Source organism: Chiloscyllium plagiosum, chromosome 23 (assembly GCF_004010195.1).
Source record: "Chiloscyllium plagiosum isolate BGI_BamShark_2017 chromosome 23, ASM401019v2, whole genome shotgun sequence".
NCBI lineage: Eukaryota > Metazoa > Chordata > Chondrichthyes > Orectolobiformes > Hemiscylliidae > Chiloscyllium > Chiloscyllium plagiosum.
Window position 1 is genome coordinate 8,829,478 of NC_057732.1, and position 21,262 is coordinate 8,850,739.

The following is a 21,262-nucleotide window of genomic DNA, read 5'->3' on the forward strand; positions in this document are numbered from 1 at the left end:
GACGCCTGGAGGAAGAGCGCCTCATCTTCCGCCTAGGAACTCTCCAACCACAAGGGATGAATACAGATTTCTCCAGCTTCCTCATTCCCCCTCCCCCCACCTTATCTCAGTCACAACCCTCGGACTCAGCACCGCCTTCTTGACCTGCAATCTTCTTCCCGACCTCTGCGCTCCCACCCCCTCTCTGGTATATCACACTCACCTTAACCTCCTTCCACCTATCGCATTCCCAACGCCCCTCCCCAAGTCCCTCCTCCCTACCTTTTATCTTAGCCTGCTTGACACACCCTCCTCATTCCTGAAGAAGGGCTTACGTCTGAAATGTCGATTCTCCTGCTCCTTGGATGCTGCCTGACCTGCTGCGCTTTTCCAGCAACACATTTTTCAGCTCTGATCTCCTGTATCTGCAGTCCTCACATTCTCCTATAGGAGTTGGGAGATCATGTTGGAGCTGTATCTGGACATTGGTTCGGCCATTATTGGAATATTGCATGCAATTCTGGTCTCCTTCCTACTGAAAAGGCGTTGTGAAGCTTGAAAGGGTTCAGAAAAGATTTACAAGGATGTTGTCAGGGTTGGAGGATCTGAACTATAGAGAGAGGTTGAATAGGCTGGGATTTTTTTCCTTGGAACATTGGAGGCTGAGGGGTGACCTTATGGAGGTTTACAAAATTATGAGGGGCATGGATAGGGTAAATAGACAAGGTCTTTTCCCTGGGGTGGGGGAGTCCTGAACGAGACGGCATAAGTTTAGGGTGAGAGGGGAAAGATATAAAAGGGGCTTAAGGGGCAACATTTTCATGCAGAGGGAGTGCATTTTTGGAATGGGCTGCCAGAGGAAGTGGTGGAGGCTGGTACAATTGCAACAGTTAAAAGGATGGGTATTTGAATAGGAAGGGTTTGGAAGGATATGGGCCGGGTTGGGACTAGATTGGGTTGCGATATTTGGTCGGCATGGACAAGTTGGCCCAAAGGGTCTGTTTCTCTGCTGTACATGTCTATGACTCAATAAGACCTTGGTGTGCATTTACATTGCTCCTTGAAGGCAGCAGACCAAGTGGATAGAATAGTTAAGAAGGCACGTGGAGTACTTGCCTTCATTAGCTGAGGCATTGAAAAAAAGAGATGGAAGGTTATGATGAAAATGTACAGGGTGTTAGTTAAGCAACAGCTGGAGTACTCTTTGCAGTATTCCCCACTATCAACATCCTGGAAGTTAACATTGACCAGAAACTCAGTTAGACTCACCACATAAACACAATGGCTACAGGAGCAAGTCAGAGGCTAGAAATCTTGCAGAGGGTATCTCACTTCCTGACTGCCCAAAGCCTGTTCACTATCTGCAAGGCACAAGTTCAGGAGTGTGATGGAATACTCCCCATTTGCCTGGATGGGGGCAGTCCCAACAACACTCAAGAAGCTTAACACCATCCAGGTCAAAGCAGCCCACTTGATGGGCACCACATCCACAAGCATCCACTCACTCCACCACCGCTACTCAGTAACAGCAATGTGTACACTCCACAAGATGCACTGCAGCAAGTCACCAAAGATCCTCAGGCAGCACCTTTCAAACCCATGACCACTTCTATCTCGAAGAACAAGGGCATTAAATACATGGGAACACCACCCCTGAAAGTTCCCCTCCAAGCCTGACTTGGAAGGTTGTTGCCATTCCTTCATGACACTTGGTAAAATTCCTGGAATTCCCTCCCTCAGAGCATTGTGGGACTGCCTACAGCACAAGGACTGCAGCAGTTCAAGAAGGCAGCTCACCATCACCTTCTCAAGGGCAACTGGGGATGGGCAATAAGTGCTGACCCTATCAACCTCGCCCATAAGTAAATAAGAAAAATGTTCTGGTCATCACATGAGAGGAAAGATGTGATTCCACTAGAGAGGGTGTAGAGGAGATTTGACAGGCAAAGGCCTGGGATGAAGTGATTGAGCGATGAAAAGAGACTGGATAGGCTGCGGTTATCTTCCTTATAACAGAGATGTTGATGGCCAACCTGACTGACAGCTGTACAAAATTATCAAAGTACGTAGTTGGATCAATAAGTATAAACATTTTCCCTTAGTAGAGGGGTCAATTACCAGGGGGCATAAACTTACTGTGAGATGCAGGAGGCTTAGAGGACATTTAAGGCAAAAGCCTTTCAGCCAGAGGATGGTTGGCACCTGGAACTCACTGCATGGAAGGATGGTAAAGGCAGGAACCTTTACAACATTTACGAAGTATTTCGGTGAACACTTGAAGTGCCACAGCGTACACTGTTATGGATAAAGTGCTTGGAAATAGGATTAGAGTAGACTGCGCATCTTAACTAGCAAGGACCAAAGGGCATCTTTCTATGTTGTGATTTTCTATGACTAAGATTCAGTGAAGAGAATGAACTTTGGCAAAGAAGTGGACAGAAAGAAAAGATCCATATTCTCCTGCTCTTACACAACTCTCAGCTGGTCTATCAGCAAATGTCCAATGGCAATATTTATCAGGATTAACGTTGGGAAAATGAAAGCATCTTGCCATAATACAAGTAGTTATAGTCAGAGAGTCTTACAGCATGGAAACAGATCCTTCCATCCAATCAGTCCATGCCAATCATAATCCCAAACTCAACTAATCCCACCTGTCTCCTCCTGATCCATATCCCTCCAAACCTTTCCTGTTCATGTATTTATACAAGTGTCTTTTAAACATTGTAACTGTGCTCACACCCACCACTTCCTCAGGAGGTTAATTCCACACACAAACCACCCTCTGAGTATAAAATTTGCCCCTCATGTCTTTTTTAAATCTCCCCCCTCTCATCTTACAAACGTGCCCTCTAGACTTGAAATGCCCCATTCTAGGGAAAAGACAACTACCATTAACCCTATGCATACCCCTCATGATTTTATAAACCTCTATAAGGGCCATCCCTCAACCTCCTACACTCCAGTGAAAACGTCCCAGCTTTTCTTTATAACTCAAACCTTCCATGCCCAGCAAAACCCTGATGAATCCCCTCTGAACAGAGAATAGGATAAGTACATCGATAGGCTGAACGCACAAAGCAACTCTGGTTCTTTGGAGGCAGTGGCTCACTCCCAATGAGATGTGATAATAATGTACCTTTAAAGAGACATGGAGACTGTGAATTGGGATTAACCCCACTTCAGGCTTCTGACGCCAGTCCCATTGCTGTCCCTGCCTGAGACTCTTAATGCTAATCAGTGAGTCATCGTTATGACTCAGTGTTACATTCACACAATGAAACCAGCTGAACCATCATGGAGCGAATCAACACACTACCCTGCTTTACGTAGCAATCAGATCTGAGGAGAGGTATAGTGTTTGAAGCAGTGCTGTCAGTCCCAATCACCTTGTCAACATTACCGACTGGGTGGCATGGTCGCTCAGTGGTTAGCATGACTGACTCACAGTGCTAGGGACCCGGATTCGATTCCAGCCTTGGATGACTGTCTGTGTGGAGTTTGCACGTTCTCCCCGTGTCTGCGTGGGTTTCCTCCAGGTGCTCCGTGTTCCCCCCAAAGTCCAAAAGATGTGCAATTTAGGAGAATTGGCCATGCTAAATTGCCCATAATGTTCAGGGATGTGTAGGTTAGGTGCATTAGTTAGGGGTAAATGTAGAGTAATAGAGTAGGTGGATGGGTCTGGGTGGGATGCTGTTCGGAGGGTTGGTGTGGACTTGTTGGGCCAAGAGCCTGTTTCCACAATGTAGGGATTCTATAAAAATAAAAATGACAAACAAATGGATACACAACATACTGAAACAACAAAGATAAAAGAGCCAGATATGACTGGGTGGAATCCTCTCAGCCCCTGGACAACATGGCCAATGGTGAGTCTTTAGGGAAACCACAATGAGGTTGGCAGAAATAAGATTCCTGATTCAAGAAAACCATATCTGTTTCTCCAACTGAATTGTGAAAAGTGAGATGGGAGTCTCACTAGAGAGCGGTGAGAGGTCTACTCGCATCCACTTATAGGCACTGGCACCTAACCTCGCATCATTAGAATGCACTCTCCCACTCTGCCACTTGCCAGATATCGTCGAAAATTCCTGACATTCAAGTCGGAGTGGTAAACTGGTGACTCCAGCTTGTCGCTTGCTCCTCCAGGCCTTGACCTCAGGCAGGAGTCACCAATGTCACAGGGCACGTTCTGTGGGAATTGCCGACCCACAATTCCCCTGGTGGCGGAGGTTGGTTTCGGAAATGTACCATCCTCCCCCTGCCCATGGCGTAGCTCCAGCCGATGGCTCACCACTTCAATGCTGCAGTTTTGCAGCACACCTCCAGCTTTCATTGTATGTTGCTGGCAGGTTATCGTGCACGCAAGGATGAGCACCCATTTCAAAGAGTCACAGAGTCATACAGCATGGAAACAGACCATTCTATCCAACTTGTCCACACCAAGCAGACATCCCAATCTGACCTAGTTCCTTTTACCAGCATTTGGCCCATATCCCTCGACCCCCTTCCTCTCCATGCACCTGTCTGCACATCCTGCAAATGTCCTGCAAATTTTACCAGCCTCCACCACTTCCTCTTGCAGCTTGTTCCATATGCACACCACCCTCTGCATGAAAAAATTGCCCCTCGTGTCCCTTTTTAAATGTTTTCCCTCTCACTTTAAACCTATGCCCTCTAGTTTTGGACTCCCCCACTCTATGAAAAAGACCTTGACTATTTATCCTATTCATGCCCCTCATGGTTTTATAAACCTCTATAAGGTCACACCTTAGCCTCCGACGTTCCAGGAAAAAACACCCAAGACTAGTCATCACTTTGACTAGGATCTATTTCAGGGATTCCTGCACCTCTATTAATGGAGTCTCCCCATGGTACTGTCGTGACATGCCAATCTGGATTTTGTACCTAAGTCCTGCTGTTCAAAGAAGAACAATCATTTCTCCTATTATTTTGACCAACATTGTTCCTGCAACAAATACAGCCTCATATCAACTGGTCATTTAGTTCAGTTGCTGCTTTAAGATCTCCAAGTGTTGGGTTTCACATTTGTGATTGCACTTCACAAACACTTAATGGGTTCCAAAGCTATAAAAAGGCAATTGATAAAGGCATATCCCTTCACCTTAATGATATGTAATAGTTAACTAGTAGTTATTTTACACAATGACCTCATTCCAACTCATCAAATATGTTTTGTTATCTGAGTGCTATTAAAGTAAGTTGATGAGATGCTGCAATGGATATGAGAGATTTCACCTTTGTCCACTTTTGTTTGCTGAGTTAATGAATTGTTGGGTTATTTGTTTGCAATGTTCTAGAACCTTTCCAAACAGATTTATATTAGATAGCAGCTACATTTTGTCATTCACGATTTCTGGAAGAGGTGCAGAAGCAGAAACGTTCTTTCCTAAACAATTCAATCGCCTGCCAGCATTTCAGAAACCACCAACAATGAGAATTAAATCAACTATGCTTTCAGTGCAGGTTCAGCTCAAACTAAAATAAAGCAGATGTTTTCTTGAATAAATAACATCACCAAGGAACGTTGAATCTCTTTGTGGAGCCTCTAATCATTTCTAAAGAAGCCAAAAGAATCTGTGAAGTGGTAGCCAGGCAAAAGGGAAAGATAGCACTGGGCACGTGGATGTGCCTGGACAGGGTATTTCACTTGGGCAATGACTAAATGGACAGGATTGCAAGTGCTTAGCATTCAGTTCTATGAATCTGCCAATGGAACTGAACAGCTAATTCTCCAACAGTTGGACAATACGTCAGAGTTTTTTTTTGTTACTGCTGAAGATTACTTTCTTCCTCACAGACCACAAGAGTCTAGCTGTTGTGTTGCTCTCTATGAAAGGGATTCAACTGTCTGGCAGGTAAAGAAGCTGCAATCTTCTTTGCAAGTAAATGCCAATCCCTTTACTTTAGTGACTGAATCACTAAACAGCACTTAGAAGTAGCTCAACCTGAGCTGCAAACCTTCACAAACCTTGTGAGATATAACATATATATATATAAAACAATAAAAGACAACAGTGAAAGACTGAGAAGGACCTAATTGTTACTGAATGGATCTAACGTTGAGTGTTGCTGGACTTATACAGAAACCAAAAGAACTGCTGTAGATCAGAAGCAAAACCAGAGGAAGGGTCACTTCACCTGAGAAGTCAACTCTACTTTCTCTCCACTGATGCTGCCAGATCCATATAGCTTTTCCAGCAATTATGGTTTTTGTTTTGGATTTATATAGCATATTAGATTCTGAAAAGTCTCAAGGTATTTTATTACAAAGGAAATATGTGTTACCAATCATTTAAGGTGCTAATAGAGCAGATGACTAAAATGTTGGTTAAAGAAATAGGTTTTTTATGTACATACTAAAGGTGAGCAAAGAATATGAGATCGAGGCTAGGCAGCTGATACCATTGCAACCCAATGGGGGAGTGATGAAATTGGAGATGTGCAAGAGCCTAAAATAAGATAAGCTTAAAAATCTTGGAGCGGAAGATTGTGGGGTTGGAGGAGGTTAGAGAGCTAGGGAAGGTGTGAGGCAGTTTGATGGATTTGAAAAAAGGGCAAAAACTTTAAAATCAAGCACTCATTAACAGTAGGTCAGCAAGCACAGGATTGTTGCATGAACAGTGAGAGTTTGATTGGAGGTCAGAACAATCGATTACCTCAAACTTACAAGGTGTATGATATGGGATATACAAAGTTAAAAATCACACAACACCAGATGGGATATAGTCTGGGAATATGTTGGAATAGTCAAGTAGAGAGATAACAAAGACATGGATGAGGGTTTGAGCTGAGCTAAGGCTGGAATGGGGTTGGGCAGTTTTATGAAGGTGGAATTACATGGGGGTCTTCGTGATCACAGTTATGCAGTGGGAAGCTCATTGTTGGGTCAAATTTGCCATCAAGATTACGAACAGCCTGCTTCCACCAGGGAAAGAGAGAGAGACATTAGCAAGGGAATGGAGACTGAAGGTCAATGGCTTCGCCCTCCCCAAAACTCAGGTGGAAATGGTTTCTGCCTATGGATGTTGGAGAAGTGCTGAAACAGCAGAGTGGTTTGAGAGAGCTGGGTGACGCCAGTGTACGTGTGGGAACTGACAGTATGTTTTCCCAAGGGGAAGTATGAAGATGAGATACAGAAGGAAGTCAAGGATAGATCTTTGGAGGGCACCTTAGGAACGAGGTGAGCATGGAAAGGGAGTCTACGGTTGATGATTGTCTGGCCATGATTAGATAGGTAAGCATGGAACATGCTGAGAGCAGTCCCACCTCACTGGATGATGGTGGAGAGGTGCTCGAGAATGATGGTGCAGGCAACCACAGCAAAAGCTGTGGAAAGGCCAGGATAGATGAGGAGGACTAGCTGATGTTACTTAAGTAAATTCAATGGGAAAACCTTACAATATAGTGTGGTGAAAACATGTGGGAGTAAAAACAGAAAGTGCCACCTCTGGCTTGCTGTTCTAACCAAACCAGAAACTCCAGTCATGGTGCTTAGGTAAGGTGGGGGCTGATTGGGAGCGGTCAGGGGATTTATTTTAAACTAGCTTACTGGTTTGAGTGGTAGGTCAATTATACACCTGCTCAATGTTATTCATCATTGACTTCAGGATCATGTAAAATTGTGCAGAGTGTGAAACCAGCATTACACACAATCCCACTGGTCTCTCAACAGGAGATGATGTAAATTGATTTCTTGCTTACTTTAAACAGCTATGCTAAGTGATATCATCTTGTGACAAAGTCTGCTTAATGTCCTCAGAAAGTAAAGCCTTTGGAAACCTGCCTAACAGTTAAAATGGGAATATAACAATGAAAATTGAGGGAGCGTCATATACCCAAGTGTAAGTTCTTGGTGGTTTTTAGTTTAAGGATTTCAACAAATTCCACAGAGGCTAATTTTGACTTTGTCTGATGGTGTATGACAGATTATTGCAAATCAACAGCCTCTTTCTCATCCCTTTCACATGATTTAATAAGTAACTCGAAGTGGGACCTTTCCCCTGCAGGAAAACAGAACCTGATCAGGCACTGTGCCTTTCTCTTTTTTTTAAATTCATTCACAGGATAAGGATGTCATTGGTTAGACCAGTATTTAGTCACAGTGCAATAGGAGGCCACCACTTTGCTGTGGTTCTGGACTCACACACAAGATCAGGCGAGATCAAATTTCCCTCTCTCAAGGACATTAGTGAATGAAATGAATTTTTCCTTACAATGGATGCATCCTCATCGTTAGACTCATAATTCCAGATATTTTATTGAATTCAAATTCCACCATCCACCATGGTAGGATTCGAATCTAGGTCCCCAGAACATTCCCTGGGTCTCCAAATTAACAATCCAGTGATAATACCACTAAGCCATCATCTCCCCTAAGTATATTCCTTGGCTAAGCAAAGTCAACCTGCAAACTGATCCTCTTTCCTCAAGTGGTAGAAATTTCCCTTCTTTTGAAATATGATATTCTGACATCTGTCGAGGTGAGTACAAGATAAAGAGAGTTTCAACAAAGCATCTCTTTTCTCAGTAATACTAACAAATTTTACTTAAGGAACTGTTGATTTGCTACTGCCCATTTGTACACTGTCAAACACAGACAAAACTGACCCCAATGTCCTTAAAAGCAAGAGTCCCATCTCCAAAGAGATCAGCAAATTAAATGTAATGGAACACAGCAAAAATAATTCCAAATACCTTACCTACTGCACACCAAGCAGCTACTCCGGTATTGCCCTGTGACATCTGGTGCGCTCTGAGTGTACGTTAAGGGCTTATGTGGATTACGGCCTGGCTTAGTCAGGATATCTGCTGTGTCTGGGAATTCAACAGCTGAGGTTTTGCTCGTGGGACTACCGGCCGGAGTCCCCTGGATCGGTGAATGGCATGGAGAGTTGAGAGGTGTGATGTTTGAAGAGTAACCTAATGAAACAGCGTCCTGGTCAGATATTTCCATAACAGCACAAAGAACTACAACTAATTGAAGCAATGCCAACTTTTAACACAAGAGGTTAGATGATATTACGGAAATTTTACCAAAGATTTCAATGTATCGAGAGCAAAAGACTGTTTTCTTTTCATTTGCTTTTAGGATCTGGACATCACTGTCAAGGCCAACACCAGTTGCCCATCCTAACTTTTACAAATTCAGTCATTGACTATGGACCTCACTGGATAGACCAGCATTGATCACCCATCTCTAATTACTTGGAGGGGAGTTAAGAATCACCCCATTGCTGTGGATCTGAAGTTACCTGTAGGCCAGAGCAGATAAGGATGACAGATGTCCTTCCCGAAAGGACATTCGTGAACCAGATAGGTTTGAGCAACAGTTGATAAGGTTACACAGTTGCTATGAAACTAGCTTTTAGTTCCAGTACTTTTTAAAAATTCAATTCAAATTTAGATTCAAACCTATGTCCGCAGAACAATAGCCTGGAGTTCTAGTTACTAGACCAATTACATCACCAGTAGGCCACCATTTTTCCCCATTGTCCTCAAACTGAATGACTTGAGAGGCCACTTCACAGGACAGGGAAGAGTCAACTATAACATTATACAGTCAACTATATAAGCGGAGGCAATGGGCTAGTGATATTATCACTGGACTGTTAATCCAGAGACCCAGGGTTTGAATACTGTCACGGCAGATAATGGAACTTAAATTCAATTTAATAAAAAAACAAAATCTGGAATTAATGATGACCATGAATCCATTGTCAATTGTCAGAAAAGCCCATCTGGTTCATTAAAATCTTTTAGGGAGGAAATTTGCAATTTTTACCTGGTCTGGCCTACACGTGACTCCAGACCCACAACAATGTAGTTGACTCTTAATTGTCCAGAGGGCAATTAGGGATGAGAAATGAATGCTGGTCGAGACCACATTCTGTGAATGAATAAAATAAAAGGGGTAGGTTGGTACATTTCCTTCTCTAGAGGGCAGTACTGCTCCAGGTGGATCAATGGTTATTACCAAGACCAGATTTATCCATGGAATTCAAATTCCATCAGGCACATTGGTAGGATTCAAACTCATCACCCCAAAGCACTGGCCTTTCAATGACAATAGCAATGACATTACCACAATGCCTTCATCTTCTTAATGTAAATTGGGACAAACTACTTTATCTCACTGGGAAATACAGCACTTGAACTTAATTTTAAAAACATATACCAAGAGAATAAAAATAGCGTTTTACCTTGCCGCAACTGCCTTTTAGCATTCACATGATTATTTGTGGCAACCGCGTAGGAGGCTGAGAATGATCTGCTTTTGGCAATGGTCATCAAAACTGAGGGAGAGCAACTGCTGTTCCAAGACTCTGTATTAAAAGAACTGAAAGAACCAAGAGATAAGCAAGTGTTATCCAACACTACTCGAGTTAAGAGTTCAACTCACTGCGGAGGTTTCAAAATGAAATCATTTTCCATCATGTAGCATCATCTCTACAATACAACGTGTTGATTCAAACAGTGTGGCGCTGGAAATGCATAGCCCGTCAGGCAGCATCCCAGGAGCATGAGAGCTGATGCTTCGAGCATAAGCATTCCTCATCAGGAATGAAGAGCTAATGCTCGAAATGTTGATTCTCCTGCTCCTCGGATGCTGCCTGACCGGCTGTGCTTTTCCAGCACCACACATTTTGACTCTGATCTCCAGCATCTGCAGCCCTCACTTTCTCCAAATACAGAAGTGTTGAGTCAAACCATCCATTAAATTGAGAGCAAGTTTAATACTTCAGAACTCATGGCCTGTAGATGGTACTGATAGTTGATGGTTTGTAATATTATAGAGATAATGCAAAGACGATTATTGTAAAGGAAATGTAATTAAAATGCTGGGCTTTAGAAATTGCCAAAACACCTGAAAGAGAAAGCCAGTTTAGAAGGTTACAGCATGGTGGCACGGTGGCTCAGCGATTAGCATTGCTGTCATGCAGCACCAGGGATTTGGGTTTGATTCCATCCTTAGGCAATTGCCTGTGTGGAGTTTGCACATTTTCTCCATGTGTGTATGGTTTTCCTCCGGGTGCTCCGGTTTCCTCCCACGGTTCAAAGATGTCGAAGTTCAGGCAAATTGTCCATGCTAAATTGTCCAGAGTGTCCATGGAGGTGTAGATTAAGTGGATTAACCATGGGAAATGTGGGGTTACGGGACTGGGGTGGGTCTGAGTAGGGTTCATGGCCTGCCCCACACCGTAGGGATTCTATGTTTGTTCAATAAAGTCAGAAGTCAAAATTGTGACAGAGTAGGTCAGGAGAAATAATTCCAAATCATAAAAGGATTGAGAACAAGAGGGCACAGATTAAAGTAATTGACAAAAGAAGTAAAAGTGATTTGAGAAAGATGTTTTTTGGCAGCAGTGGTTTGTCAAAGTCTAGAATACATTGCCTGAGAGGTTTCCCTTCAATTGAGGCATTCAAAAGGTAATTAGACTGTAATCAGACTGTGGGAAGAAGGTAAAAGAATGGCATTATGTAAAATGCTGAATGAATGAACCAGTGTGTGCACAATGGGGCGAATGATTTCCTGCTACACTGTAATAACCCTGTGATTCTGAGGAAATCACTGGAAGAGGCTTTTAACTGCAGTATGGAGTTTACTTGACTGGCAGCTCACTGGAAGAATTTAGTCAAAACAAAAGACAGCTCTATACATCTGATCTAGTAGCAGGGTAGAACACCAACTTTGTCTTTGCATAGATGATGGGTGAAGCTTAAACTCAAAGTGACTCTTGTGAATTTAAGCTTGCCTAATTTGCAGCTAGTGGGAGAATTTACAATGTCTCATGTCAAAAGCAGGTGTCACATGACACCAGTGCTCTGAAAGCTTGTGATTTCAAACATTGGACTATAACTTGGCATTGTGTGACTTCTGACTTTGTCCAACACCGACACTTCCACATCATGGCTTCAAAAGAAAGCAACCAGGAAGTATCAGAACTGTCTCACAAGGGTCTGAGATCTCCAAAGTCAAGAGACCATATACAAAGGTTTTACCTGAGAATAGTTAGAACTGTGGAAAGTTCTCCACAGGACTGTGGCATACTTGAGGGTGGTCCTCAGAGATGTTTGTTCTACCATTGAAGTTTAAGGTGTCTGACAAGATAGTTTGGGAAGAAGCATGCCAGAAACAAAAGTGCAGAACATACACAGTTGCAAACTAATATACTAAATTATTAATGCTCACGTTAAGTCTTTCGTATACCATAAAGTTTGCTTTATGCAAAAAAAAATTGGCATATATTCTAAAACCAGGTAATTTGATAAAACGAGAATAGACAATAAATATACATGACATTGGCTGATATTTTGTGATATTTGTTATTGACCTATGACATTCTATATCAATATACCTTTTGATCACAAATGTCCTAATTCTCTGGTACATTCTTTAAGTGAATCAAAGTCATGATGGACACAATTCTTCTTGAAGAACTGGCTTGTAACAAAGTACTTGCACAATAGACAATCTTCCTTTAGCAAAAACATGATGACTGGTAGTACACAACTTGAGTATCACTATAAAAGGCACATTTTGGTGAAGCCTTTTGACTTGCATTCACCATGGTAATTCTCAATGTAAATGGGGAAAAAAAAAACCTTCATTCCGTTATGAGAAGAGGGAGTTAACTGGTTGACAAATGGACTCTGATTGGTGAAGGCAATATCTTGGAGCATTCACCAGTTAGATGATGACTGGCAGTTAACTGCCATTCTTTGTTGAAATTTTAAACCGGGTAAGCAGACACTGATTGGTCAAGACATTGCTCGAGTCCAAGTGACAATCTAATTTGATTGTCAGTGAAATTCCTCTAAACTGGACTGTTTAGCAAACCAGAACACTCAAAGGAAACCCACGCAGACACAGAGAGAATACACAAACTCTACCCAGACAGTCAGCTGAAGGTGGAATCGAACTCGGGTCTCTGGTCCTGTGAGGCAGCAGCGCTAACCACCAAGTCACTGGGCCGCCCTCAGGAAATTTGCAAGGGGTAGAAGGTTAGGTGTCATTCCACTGAAGACCCATTTTGCATGGAACCCAACCTAAGGCTGGCAATTCATCAATAAAAGAACAACCAATTTAGGAATGTCATTGGACTCTCAGTGTGGTGTACTTGTGTGCACAGGAAGACACAGATATTAATATACATGACTCTTTTGTTTGCAGATGGACAGAACATTGACACACATTACACTTGTTTCAACTCAGAACAGGTGATAACCATTCTCTGGTTAATTTCTCAGGGCAATGCTTTGAACAATCAGAATCAACCTGCCCAGTTTAAATTTAACAAAAATTGGCAATTAGCTATCAATCATCACCATGGATACAATCTCCACAACAATGCCTCTGTGTCAACCAATTACCACTCTCCTCTTTCATTTGTAAATATTGTATTTCTTTTACTTTTAGATTCTTGCAAATTGCCCTGATGCATGCAAGATGAAAAGCTTCAACAGAATCTATATTTAGTCAACAATATTCAACAAAAAGACATGAGGGGCAAATGATTTACACAGAGGTTGGTTTGCGTGTGGAGTGAGCTTTCTGAAGAAGTGGTGGATGTGGGTATAAATACAACATTGAAAAGACAAGTACATGAATAGGAAAGGTTTGGAGGGATATAGGCCACAAGCAGGCAGGTGGGACTAATTTAGTTTGGGATTATGTTTGGCGTGGATTAGTTGGACCGAAGAGTCCTAGTCTACATAAGTGCTGTATGACTCCACGTAAACTGATCAGAACTAACAAATCAAAATCCCCTACAACAGCAATTACTCTTCAACTAAATTCTGTGTGACAGCAAAATTAACACTGTTTCAGTTAATGCTGTGATAGAGCCAGAACAAGAAAGGGATGTGCCCTTTTGAGATCATTTTACAGTTGGAGGAGTGGACAGCAATAGGACACCATAATTTAAGACAGCGAGAGGAGAAATGAGAAAAGCTATATCTGCATAAGTGCTTTAAGGAAACAAAACAGAATGACCAAGTAATTTTGCATGTAGAGTTCCATAAGACCTGATGCATTGGGTGAATGATCAGCCTCTGATTTGCAGAGTAAGAGACAGAGAGGTAGAGGGGGAGGAGAGGGTATGTGGAACATGAAACACCCTTAGCTGATCTGGCTCACTCTCAGCTCACAGGGTAGCTGAGCATGTGGTCCGGCTCAGAACATCCTGTACTGTAACTGACTGCAATGTTCCTAAACATCGGTAACATGCCAGTTTCTCACTGGATGTGCCCATATTTCTTACTGTTTCAGATCAGAAATCATGGCTTGAGATCAGCAGGCTCAGAGTTTCTGTTGTTCTCAGTTTCACCACCACTCCAGTCGCCTGTCGGTGTTTTCAAGAAAGACAAACATTTCTGGAGCATGTCTGCTCCCACAGGGCTCTTACAAATGAAAGGTTGTCTGCTCAGACTTGACACAAAATTCATCTGATTTATGGTTATGCCTTCTTTGTCAGCCCCAATTTTATAGATAAGGTCTTTGTAATAGATTATCCCCACTTAAATCAAAAGCATTGCCAGCTTTATTATGAAGAAGTACACACGAACATACAAACTACATGGTTGTAGGCTTTAGAACATTGAACAAGTAGCAAGGAGATTTTGCTGAATTGGGGTGATTATGCCTTTCATCACATGACCCAGTAAGGAGTTACACAATTGAACAGTAATTAAAGAAAACTATGATCCCAGGAACCAGTCCTTCGAAACCTCTCCCACTGGCAGGAAGTGATCCTGGGCAGAGAAGCAAGGGGCGACTCCCTTAATGTAGATATTCAGGTTCCAAAGCAAGAGGATTGAAGATGATCAGGCATACTTGGGAATATGGAATTTGGAACTAAACAAATCAGCCGTGAGTGTGCAGTAACTTCTTGGGTCATGCACTGGCAAATTCATTATAACAAGCCTTTGGACTATCATGATAGACTCCATCAGAAAGCTGTGCTATAAATATATGAATCCCACTGCCTAGCTTGCTCTGAACAATAATTTCCATTTATATGAACTGATAACATAGAAAGAAAATTCTCGGATGCCTCATTGGGACACAACCGGGAAGAAGGTGCTTTGATGGAGGAATCGGAGTTGGCGAGGTTGAGGGACATGTAGTTGCAAGGATAAGGATCGAGAGTGTGGTGCTGGGAAAGCACGGCAGGTCAGGTGCATCTGAGGAGCGGAAGAATCAATGTTTCAGGCATAAGCCCTTCTTCAGGGATGAGAACTTGTGCCCACATTCCTGAAAGGCTTATGCCCGAAACGTCGATTCTCCTGCTCCTCGGATGCTGCCTGACCTGCTGTGTTTTTACAACACCACATTCTCGACTCTGATCTCCAGCATCGCCAGCCCTCACTTTCTCCTAGTTGCAAGGATAAAGAGACTATAGGCGGGGAACTTAGATTAATTTTGAATTGCTGGTCTTCAGAGTTGGCACAGACAAGATGGGCTAAAGTATCATCTTCTACTTATACAGTTCTGAAAAGCCACTTCTTCTAAGTTAACTCTGGACCCAGCTGTAAATTTGTCATACTCAGATACATAATCAAGAATAGCCACTATTCCTAACCAGAATGAAAGTTTAACAGGCAGTGAAGAAGTGATTAATATCTTATGTACGGTTAAGATCACAAAATATTTAGTCATAATTACACAAAGAAAAGTTATTCATCAGAATGAAAATGAGCAACTTTGTCTTAACTACACTAATCTCTACATGTGTGGATTCTAATGCACATCAAGAATTAAAACATTTTCTTTAATTGGCGTTAGATTGACACAGGTATAAGTGCACATTAATCCAGCTCTATTTATTGTAACAATAGCTTGAAGGTGGTTCATCTTTCCATCAATACTGGATACCCTCTTTCAGGAAAAGCACCACAACAATAGAGACCTGAAAAACCACACTGTTTAAACCATAGAGTCATAGAGATGTACAGCATGGAAATAGACCCTTCAGTCCAACCCGTCCACGCCGACCAGATATCCCAACCCAATCTAGTCCCACCTGCCAGCACCCGGCCCATATCCCTCCAATTCCTTCCTATTCATATACCCATCCAAATGCCTCTTAAATGTTGCAATTGTACCAGCTTCCACCACTTCCTCTGGAACCAGTCTGAATGGAGCAGCAGAATCAGGCCAGAAGCTTTGAAACAGCAGTGGTTTGCTTTATTTTAATTAATTCAATCATTCTCAATGAAACATACGTGTTTTTTTTGGGATTTCCATCCTCTAATGTGTTAAAAAAATGAAGTAAATGCATAAATTAGTATATCTGAAAATACAATGACGATTTATGGAGTAGTTGAAATTTGTCATTTTAACTGACACCCAACCTAATTGAATTTTTAAGGATCGGCACAGTTATTTCCTTCAATTGTTTGCATTCTGTTTAATTCTTGATTGATGCTTCAATGCAAAATGCATGGACCACTGGAAGAAAAATGATTCATGCCCATCTCAGCACAGATTGTGTATATGCCCGGCCACTGAGTTCTATACAGTAAAAGTGGATCGATGAAAGAATATGGAAATGTGATATTGTAAAGATAGTTATTTACTTAGGTTAAAACAATTTACATGGTTAATTATTAGTTGCTTACATTTTTCACTTTATCATATTGTTTCAATAAGGGAAGAGCAAACTTGCATGTCACATAGCAGCGTTTAGAGCATGAGATTACCTCACAATCAGCTCAGACATTGATGTGGCAACCGATTTGCACATTGTTGGATTAAACAAACTGCAGTGTGATAATGGCAAAATAATCTGTTTTTAAGTATGATGGTAGAGGAATAAAAGCTGGATGGGACACCAGGAGAGCTACCCTAGTTCTTCATTTATCAATGCTACAGGATGTTTCACATCTCGCTGAGACAACAAACATGCTTGACGTACCATTTGAAAGATAGCACACCTGATGGTGCAGCACACTTTCAGCACTGTAGTGAACAAAGCTCCATGCTGAATCTCTGGAGTGGCACTTGAACCTAAAGACTTCTGACTAGGAGACAGGGCTTGACAGAATAGATAGAGATAGGATGCTTCCCTTGGCTGGTAGCTTTACAATCAGGGAACAGTGTCTGAAATGATTTGATTAGATTAGATTAGATTCCCTACAGTATGGAAGCAGGCCGTTCAGACCAACAAGTCCACACCGACCCTCCAAAGAGTAACCCCACCCAGACCGCTATCCTATATTTACCCCTGACTAAGCCATCTAACACTATGGGCAACTTAGTATGGCCAATTCACCTGACATGTGCATCTTTGGATTGCGGGGGGAAACCAGGGCACCCGGAGGAAACCCACGCAGACACGGGGAGAATGTGCAAACTCCACACAGACAGTCGCCTGAGGCAGAAATCAAGATCTGCCCCCTCTCCTGAGACTGAAAGGAGAATGAATTTCTTTACACAGGCAATCATGAATCTTTGGAATTCTCTATCCCAGAGGGCTGTGGAGTCATTCATCAGGATCAAGATGGAAAAATCAGCAGGTTTCTGAAGATGAATGAAAGAATGTAGTGATGTTGTGGAAAATGGCATTGAGGAGATGATCAGCTAGGATCTAGAATAGTGGTGTAGGCTCGATGTGCTGAAAGACCTACTCCAGTTATTTTATTCCAGATTTCTTAATTACTGAATACCAAACACCAAATTCTTGGCACTTTGGTTAATTTCAAATGCTATTTCAAATTAGGGTGGGGCCTTAAGGGGATTGTGATGTTTAGTATCAGGGCAAGCATTGGGCAGACTCATCAACCAATCAGAATGAAGATTTCTCATAGACAGCAAAGCAGGAATTAATAATCAGGGAATATAATTCGCAACTCAATTATTTGGAACAAATTAAAGATTGGGATGTAAAAACAGGATTAAGGGAGAAGTTAAGTATCAAAACCAGTCTTTAGAAATAGAGTTTTTAGCAATTTTCAAACATTCTTCTGAGTGAAATAAACAACACTTTAAACGGAACATTGTTCGTCAGCACCAGAGAAATTGATCAGCAGTACTTATGACTTAGCAGACCATTCAAAAGTCAATTACACTTGATTAAATACAGCTTAAGCTTTTCATTGATTTTCACACCATTAATGTCAAACGAGGTTAGGTTCATGTCAAATTGCTAATTCTGTACTGATCCATCTGTGAAGATCACAACAGTACACTCCGTAGTGGAACAGTGTATAAGTGACAACTTCCGTGCTTAACAGTTCATGTGCAGGGATCAGAAATTGCTGTCAATTTTGCATGCTAACAATCGCCAGCACTGGCACTTCCCCAACATTACTATCCTAAATTACGGACCTTTAATCAGATGCGTGATATTTTGTTGTTGGAGAAAAAAAAACACAGCTCAAAGATAATCAAAGTGCTTTTCCACAATACAGCTTGTACATTAGTTCTTTGCGGCCTTAACTAAGACTATAAGCATGGAAATTACTAGCTGTTAAGCGTGGAGCTAAACACAGTCTGAACAATGACAATCTAAGTGTTCAAATCCCAGCATGACAAATTATGAAACTGGATTTAATAACTCTGTTAACTTTGGTGTTAGTAGCAGGAATTGACTGAATTACAGACACCAAACTGGTGCACAAATATCCTTCAGGGAAGATTATTTGTCAGTCATCCTGTTCTGGTCTACATGTGACAAGAGTCCCACGCCAACTAGTGGTGGTCAATAACTAGAGTCTTGCTCCTGCTGTCTGCATCCAAAGGAATAAGAATGAAATGCATACTTGGGAGGACGTTCGATGGTTGTTTTCACTGATGCGGAAGTGATTGGCCAAAGAGTCTTTTACTTTGCTGCAGATCCTTATCACTTTATAAATCTGTAAAGTTAATAAACTTCTCACTTAAGAAGTTCGGTCTATTGCTCACTGCAGTTGCATGTGTATTGGATATCAATACATACAGTGTGATGAATTATACTGTTTGTGATTGACTCTGTGACAGTGAGACACATTGTCTATTTTGCTGCTCCCAGCAGACCTCATGCAACAGTGATTTGCAGTTGTGATGCAAGATGTGTTACATTTTGTGATTTTGATTTTAAAATAGAGGCAGTGGGTCAGTTCTGTGAAGTTTTTTTTAAACAGGCCGAAATGTCTTTGGGAATCATGACATAAGTATGGTACATACTTTTCCAGAAAGCAGGTAGCTGCGTGATTAGATTCCTTGCAGTGTGGAAACAGGCCCTTCAGCCCAACAAGTCCACACCTACCCTCTGAAGAGTAACCCACCCAGACTCATTTCCCTCTGACTAATGCACCTAACACTATAGGCAAGTTAGCATGGCCAATTCACCTGACCTGCACATCTTTGGACTGTGGGAGGAAACCACAGCACCCAGAGGAAACCCACGCTGACACAGAGAGAATTTGTAAATTCCACACAGACAGTCGCCTGAGACTGAAATCAAACCTGGGTCCATTGTGCTACAGGGCAGCAGTGCTAACCACTGAGCCACCGTGCCGCACTGCAGTCAAGAAACTCGTCTTAATGGATGGAATCGTTATATTACTGAGCTTACAACAAACTAGAAAGCCATCAGTTTAGTTTACACTGCAGAAGAGATGGTTCAAGGTGTCATTTCATGAGAATCAAGAGTTTATGTCAGAAGGGAGAATAATTTCTCCTAGTATAGAAATAAAGCTTTTAGTTCAGGGGAACCAGCCACCCTAACTAAAGTGTTTTAGTTGGTGGGGCTTCTACACTGGAAGTGCTTGGATAGAAATGCTGTTAGAACTGTGGCAGTTCAGACCATTAAAATTGTGGATGTGGAAATGGAGAGCAAAACTAGCTCTGCAGCTGAGGGAAAAGAAACTGGAAGGAATTGGAGAACTGAAAACTGAAACCATCAAGACAGGAGTGGAATTTCTGAGGAATTGTAAGTAGATAGTTTTGGGGAATAGACTGAAACTTTGTTTTGCTGTTTGTGTTATAGCTGTCTTTAGATATAAATCTGTTCACGTTTTTGTGTAAGGAGCTTACGTTCTGTTGTTAAAGAATGTCTGCAGCCTCATGTGAATATGCTTTAGTCACTGACCGTCACGGGTAACAAACTGCAAAAACTGAACATATAATCTATTAAGCCAGGATTTTTTCTGGGCTGCAACTTGTCAGTATTACTATCAAATGGGGTCCTAAGACATTCACATAGTCCCTTTCATGTAGTAAAATGCCCAAGGTGCTTCACAGCAGCATTCTCAACTGAATTCAATGCTGAGCCACATCTGCATATGTCAGCACAGAAAACCAAAGCAGATGGAGATTTTAAGTAACTTCTGAAATGAAGAGTATGAAATGAAGAGAGAATGAGAGATCTAGGGAATTCATTGCATAACTTAGTGTTTAATTAGCTGAAGACATGGCTGTCACCAGTAGGATAAAGGGTATACAGAAGATCAGAATTGAAGGCATGCAGAGATCTTGGACAGCTGTAGGACTGAAGAGGGTTACAGTTTACTCTTTATAAATGCCCCTTGTAACACTAATTCCCCAGTGTAGAAGTTTCTATGCAGTTCATATGTAACAATTAAAAATGTACTCTCAAACTCCAAGTATTAGTTAGTGAAAATGTGGCAAAATTTGACATGATTAATTTATTTTAAAATAGCCTTTGTAAGAGATTACTTTTGGCACATCTTTTAGTATTTCTTTAGAAACTTGGTAAAAATTAAGGCTACACGGTACAATTACAACATTTAAAAGGCATGTGGATGGGTACATGAATAGAAAGGGTTTAGAGGGATATGGGCCAAATGCTGGCAAATGGGACTAGATTAATTTAGGATATCTGGTCAGCATGGATGAGTTGGACCAAAGGGTCTGTTTTCATGCTGTAAAACTCTATGACTCTATGCATTGTAAATCACTTCCATGGTGACATTACATAGGTAGCGTGGACTAAGCAAACAGAGCACACATCTGAGTCCTGAATTTTAGCTCAAACAGTGTATCATGTGGACTATGCCACAAGGTGACACTAGACACGCTACTGGTTAAAAATATTACACTATTCACACATGACAGCAGCAATGTTCATTGAGGAGTGGACTAGGAATCACATATTTGGAGCATGTATCAACACCTGCATCATTGATCTAGCCAGCTGGGGTACATATAGTGCTTCCCATCACATTACAGTGTGAAGGCAGACCATACCATGCAAGGGCAGCCTGTGAACATGTTCACAACACCGAGCTGCAGAACTGAAGGTCTTGAAATAAGAAC

The 21,262-nt window shown here is 41.8% G+C and overlaps 1 protein-coding gene across 8 annotated transcripts in view; it reads right to left on the reverse strand.

The window, feature by feature from the left end:
- The window catches only part of pde3a (phosphodiesterase 3A, cGMP-inhibited), a 487,762-nt gene that overhangs the window by 99,358 nt on the left and 367,142 nt on the right, over positions 1–21,262 (reverse strand). For all 8 annotated transcript variants that reach the window (XR_006315047.1, XR_006315046.1, XM_043713455.1 and 5 more), the window contains 2 exons: positions 10,203–10,339; positions 8,703–8,922 (listed from right to left, as the gene is read on the reverse strand). Coding sequence is in view for 6 of the 8 variants with exons in the window: in XM_043713455.1 (XP_043569390.1) it covers positions 8,703–8,922; positions 10,203–10,339 (357 nt within the window). In the remaining 2 variants the exon portion in view is untranslated. The remainder of the gene's footprint in view (positions 1–8,702; positions 8,923–10,202; positions 10,340–21,262) is intronic.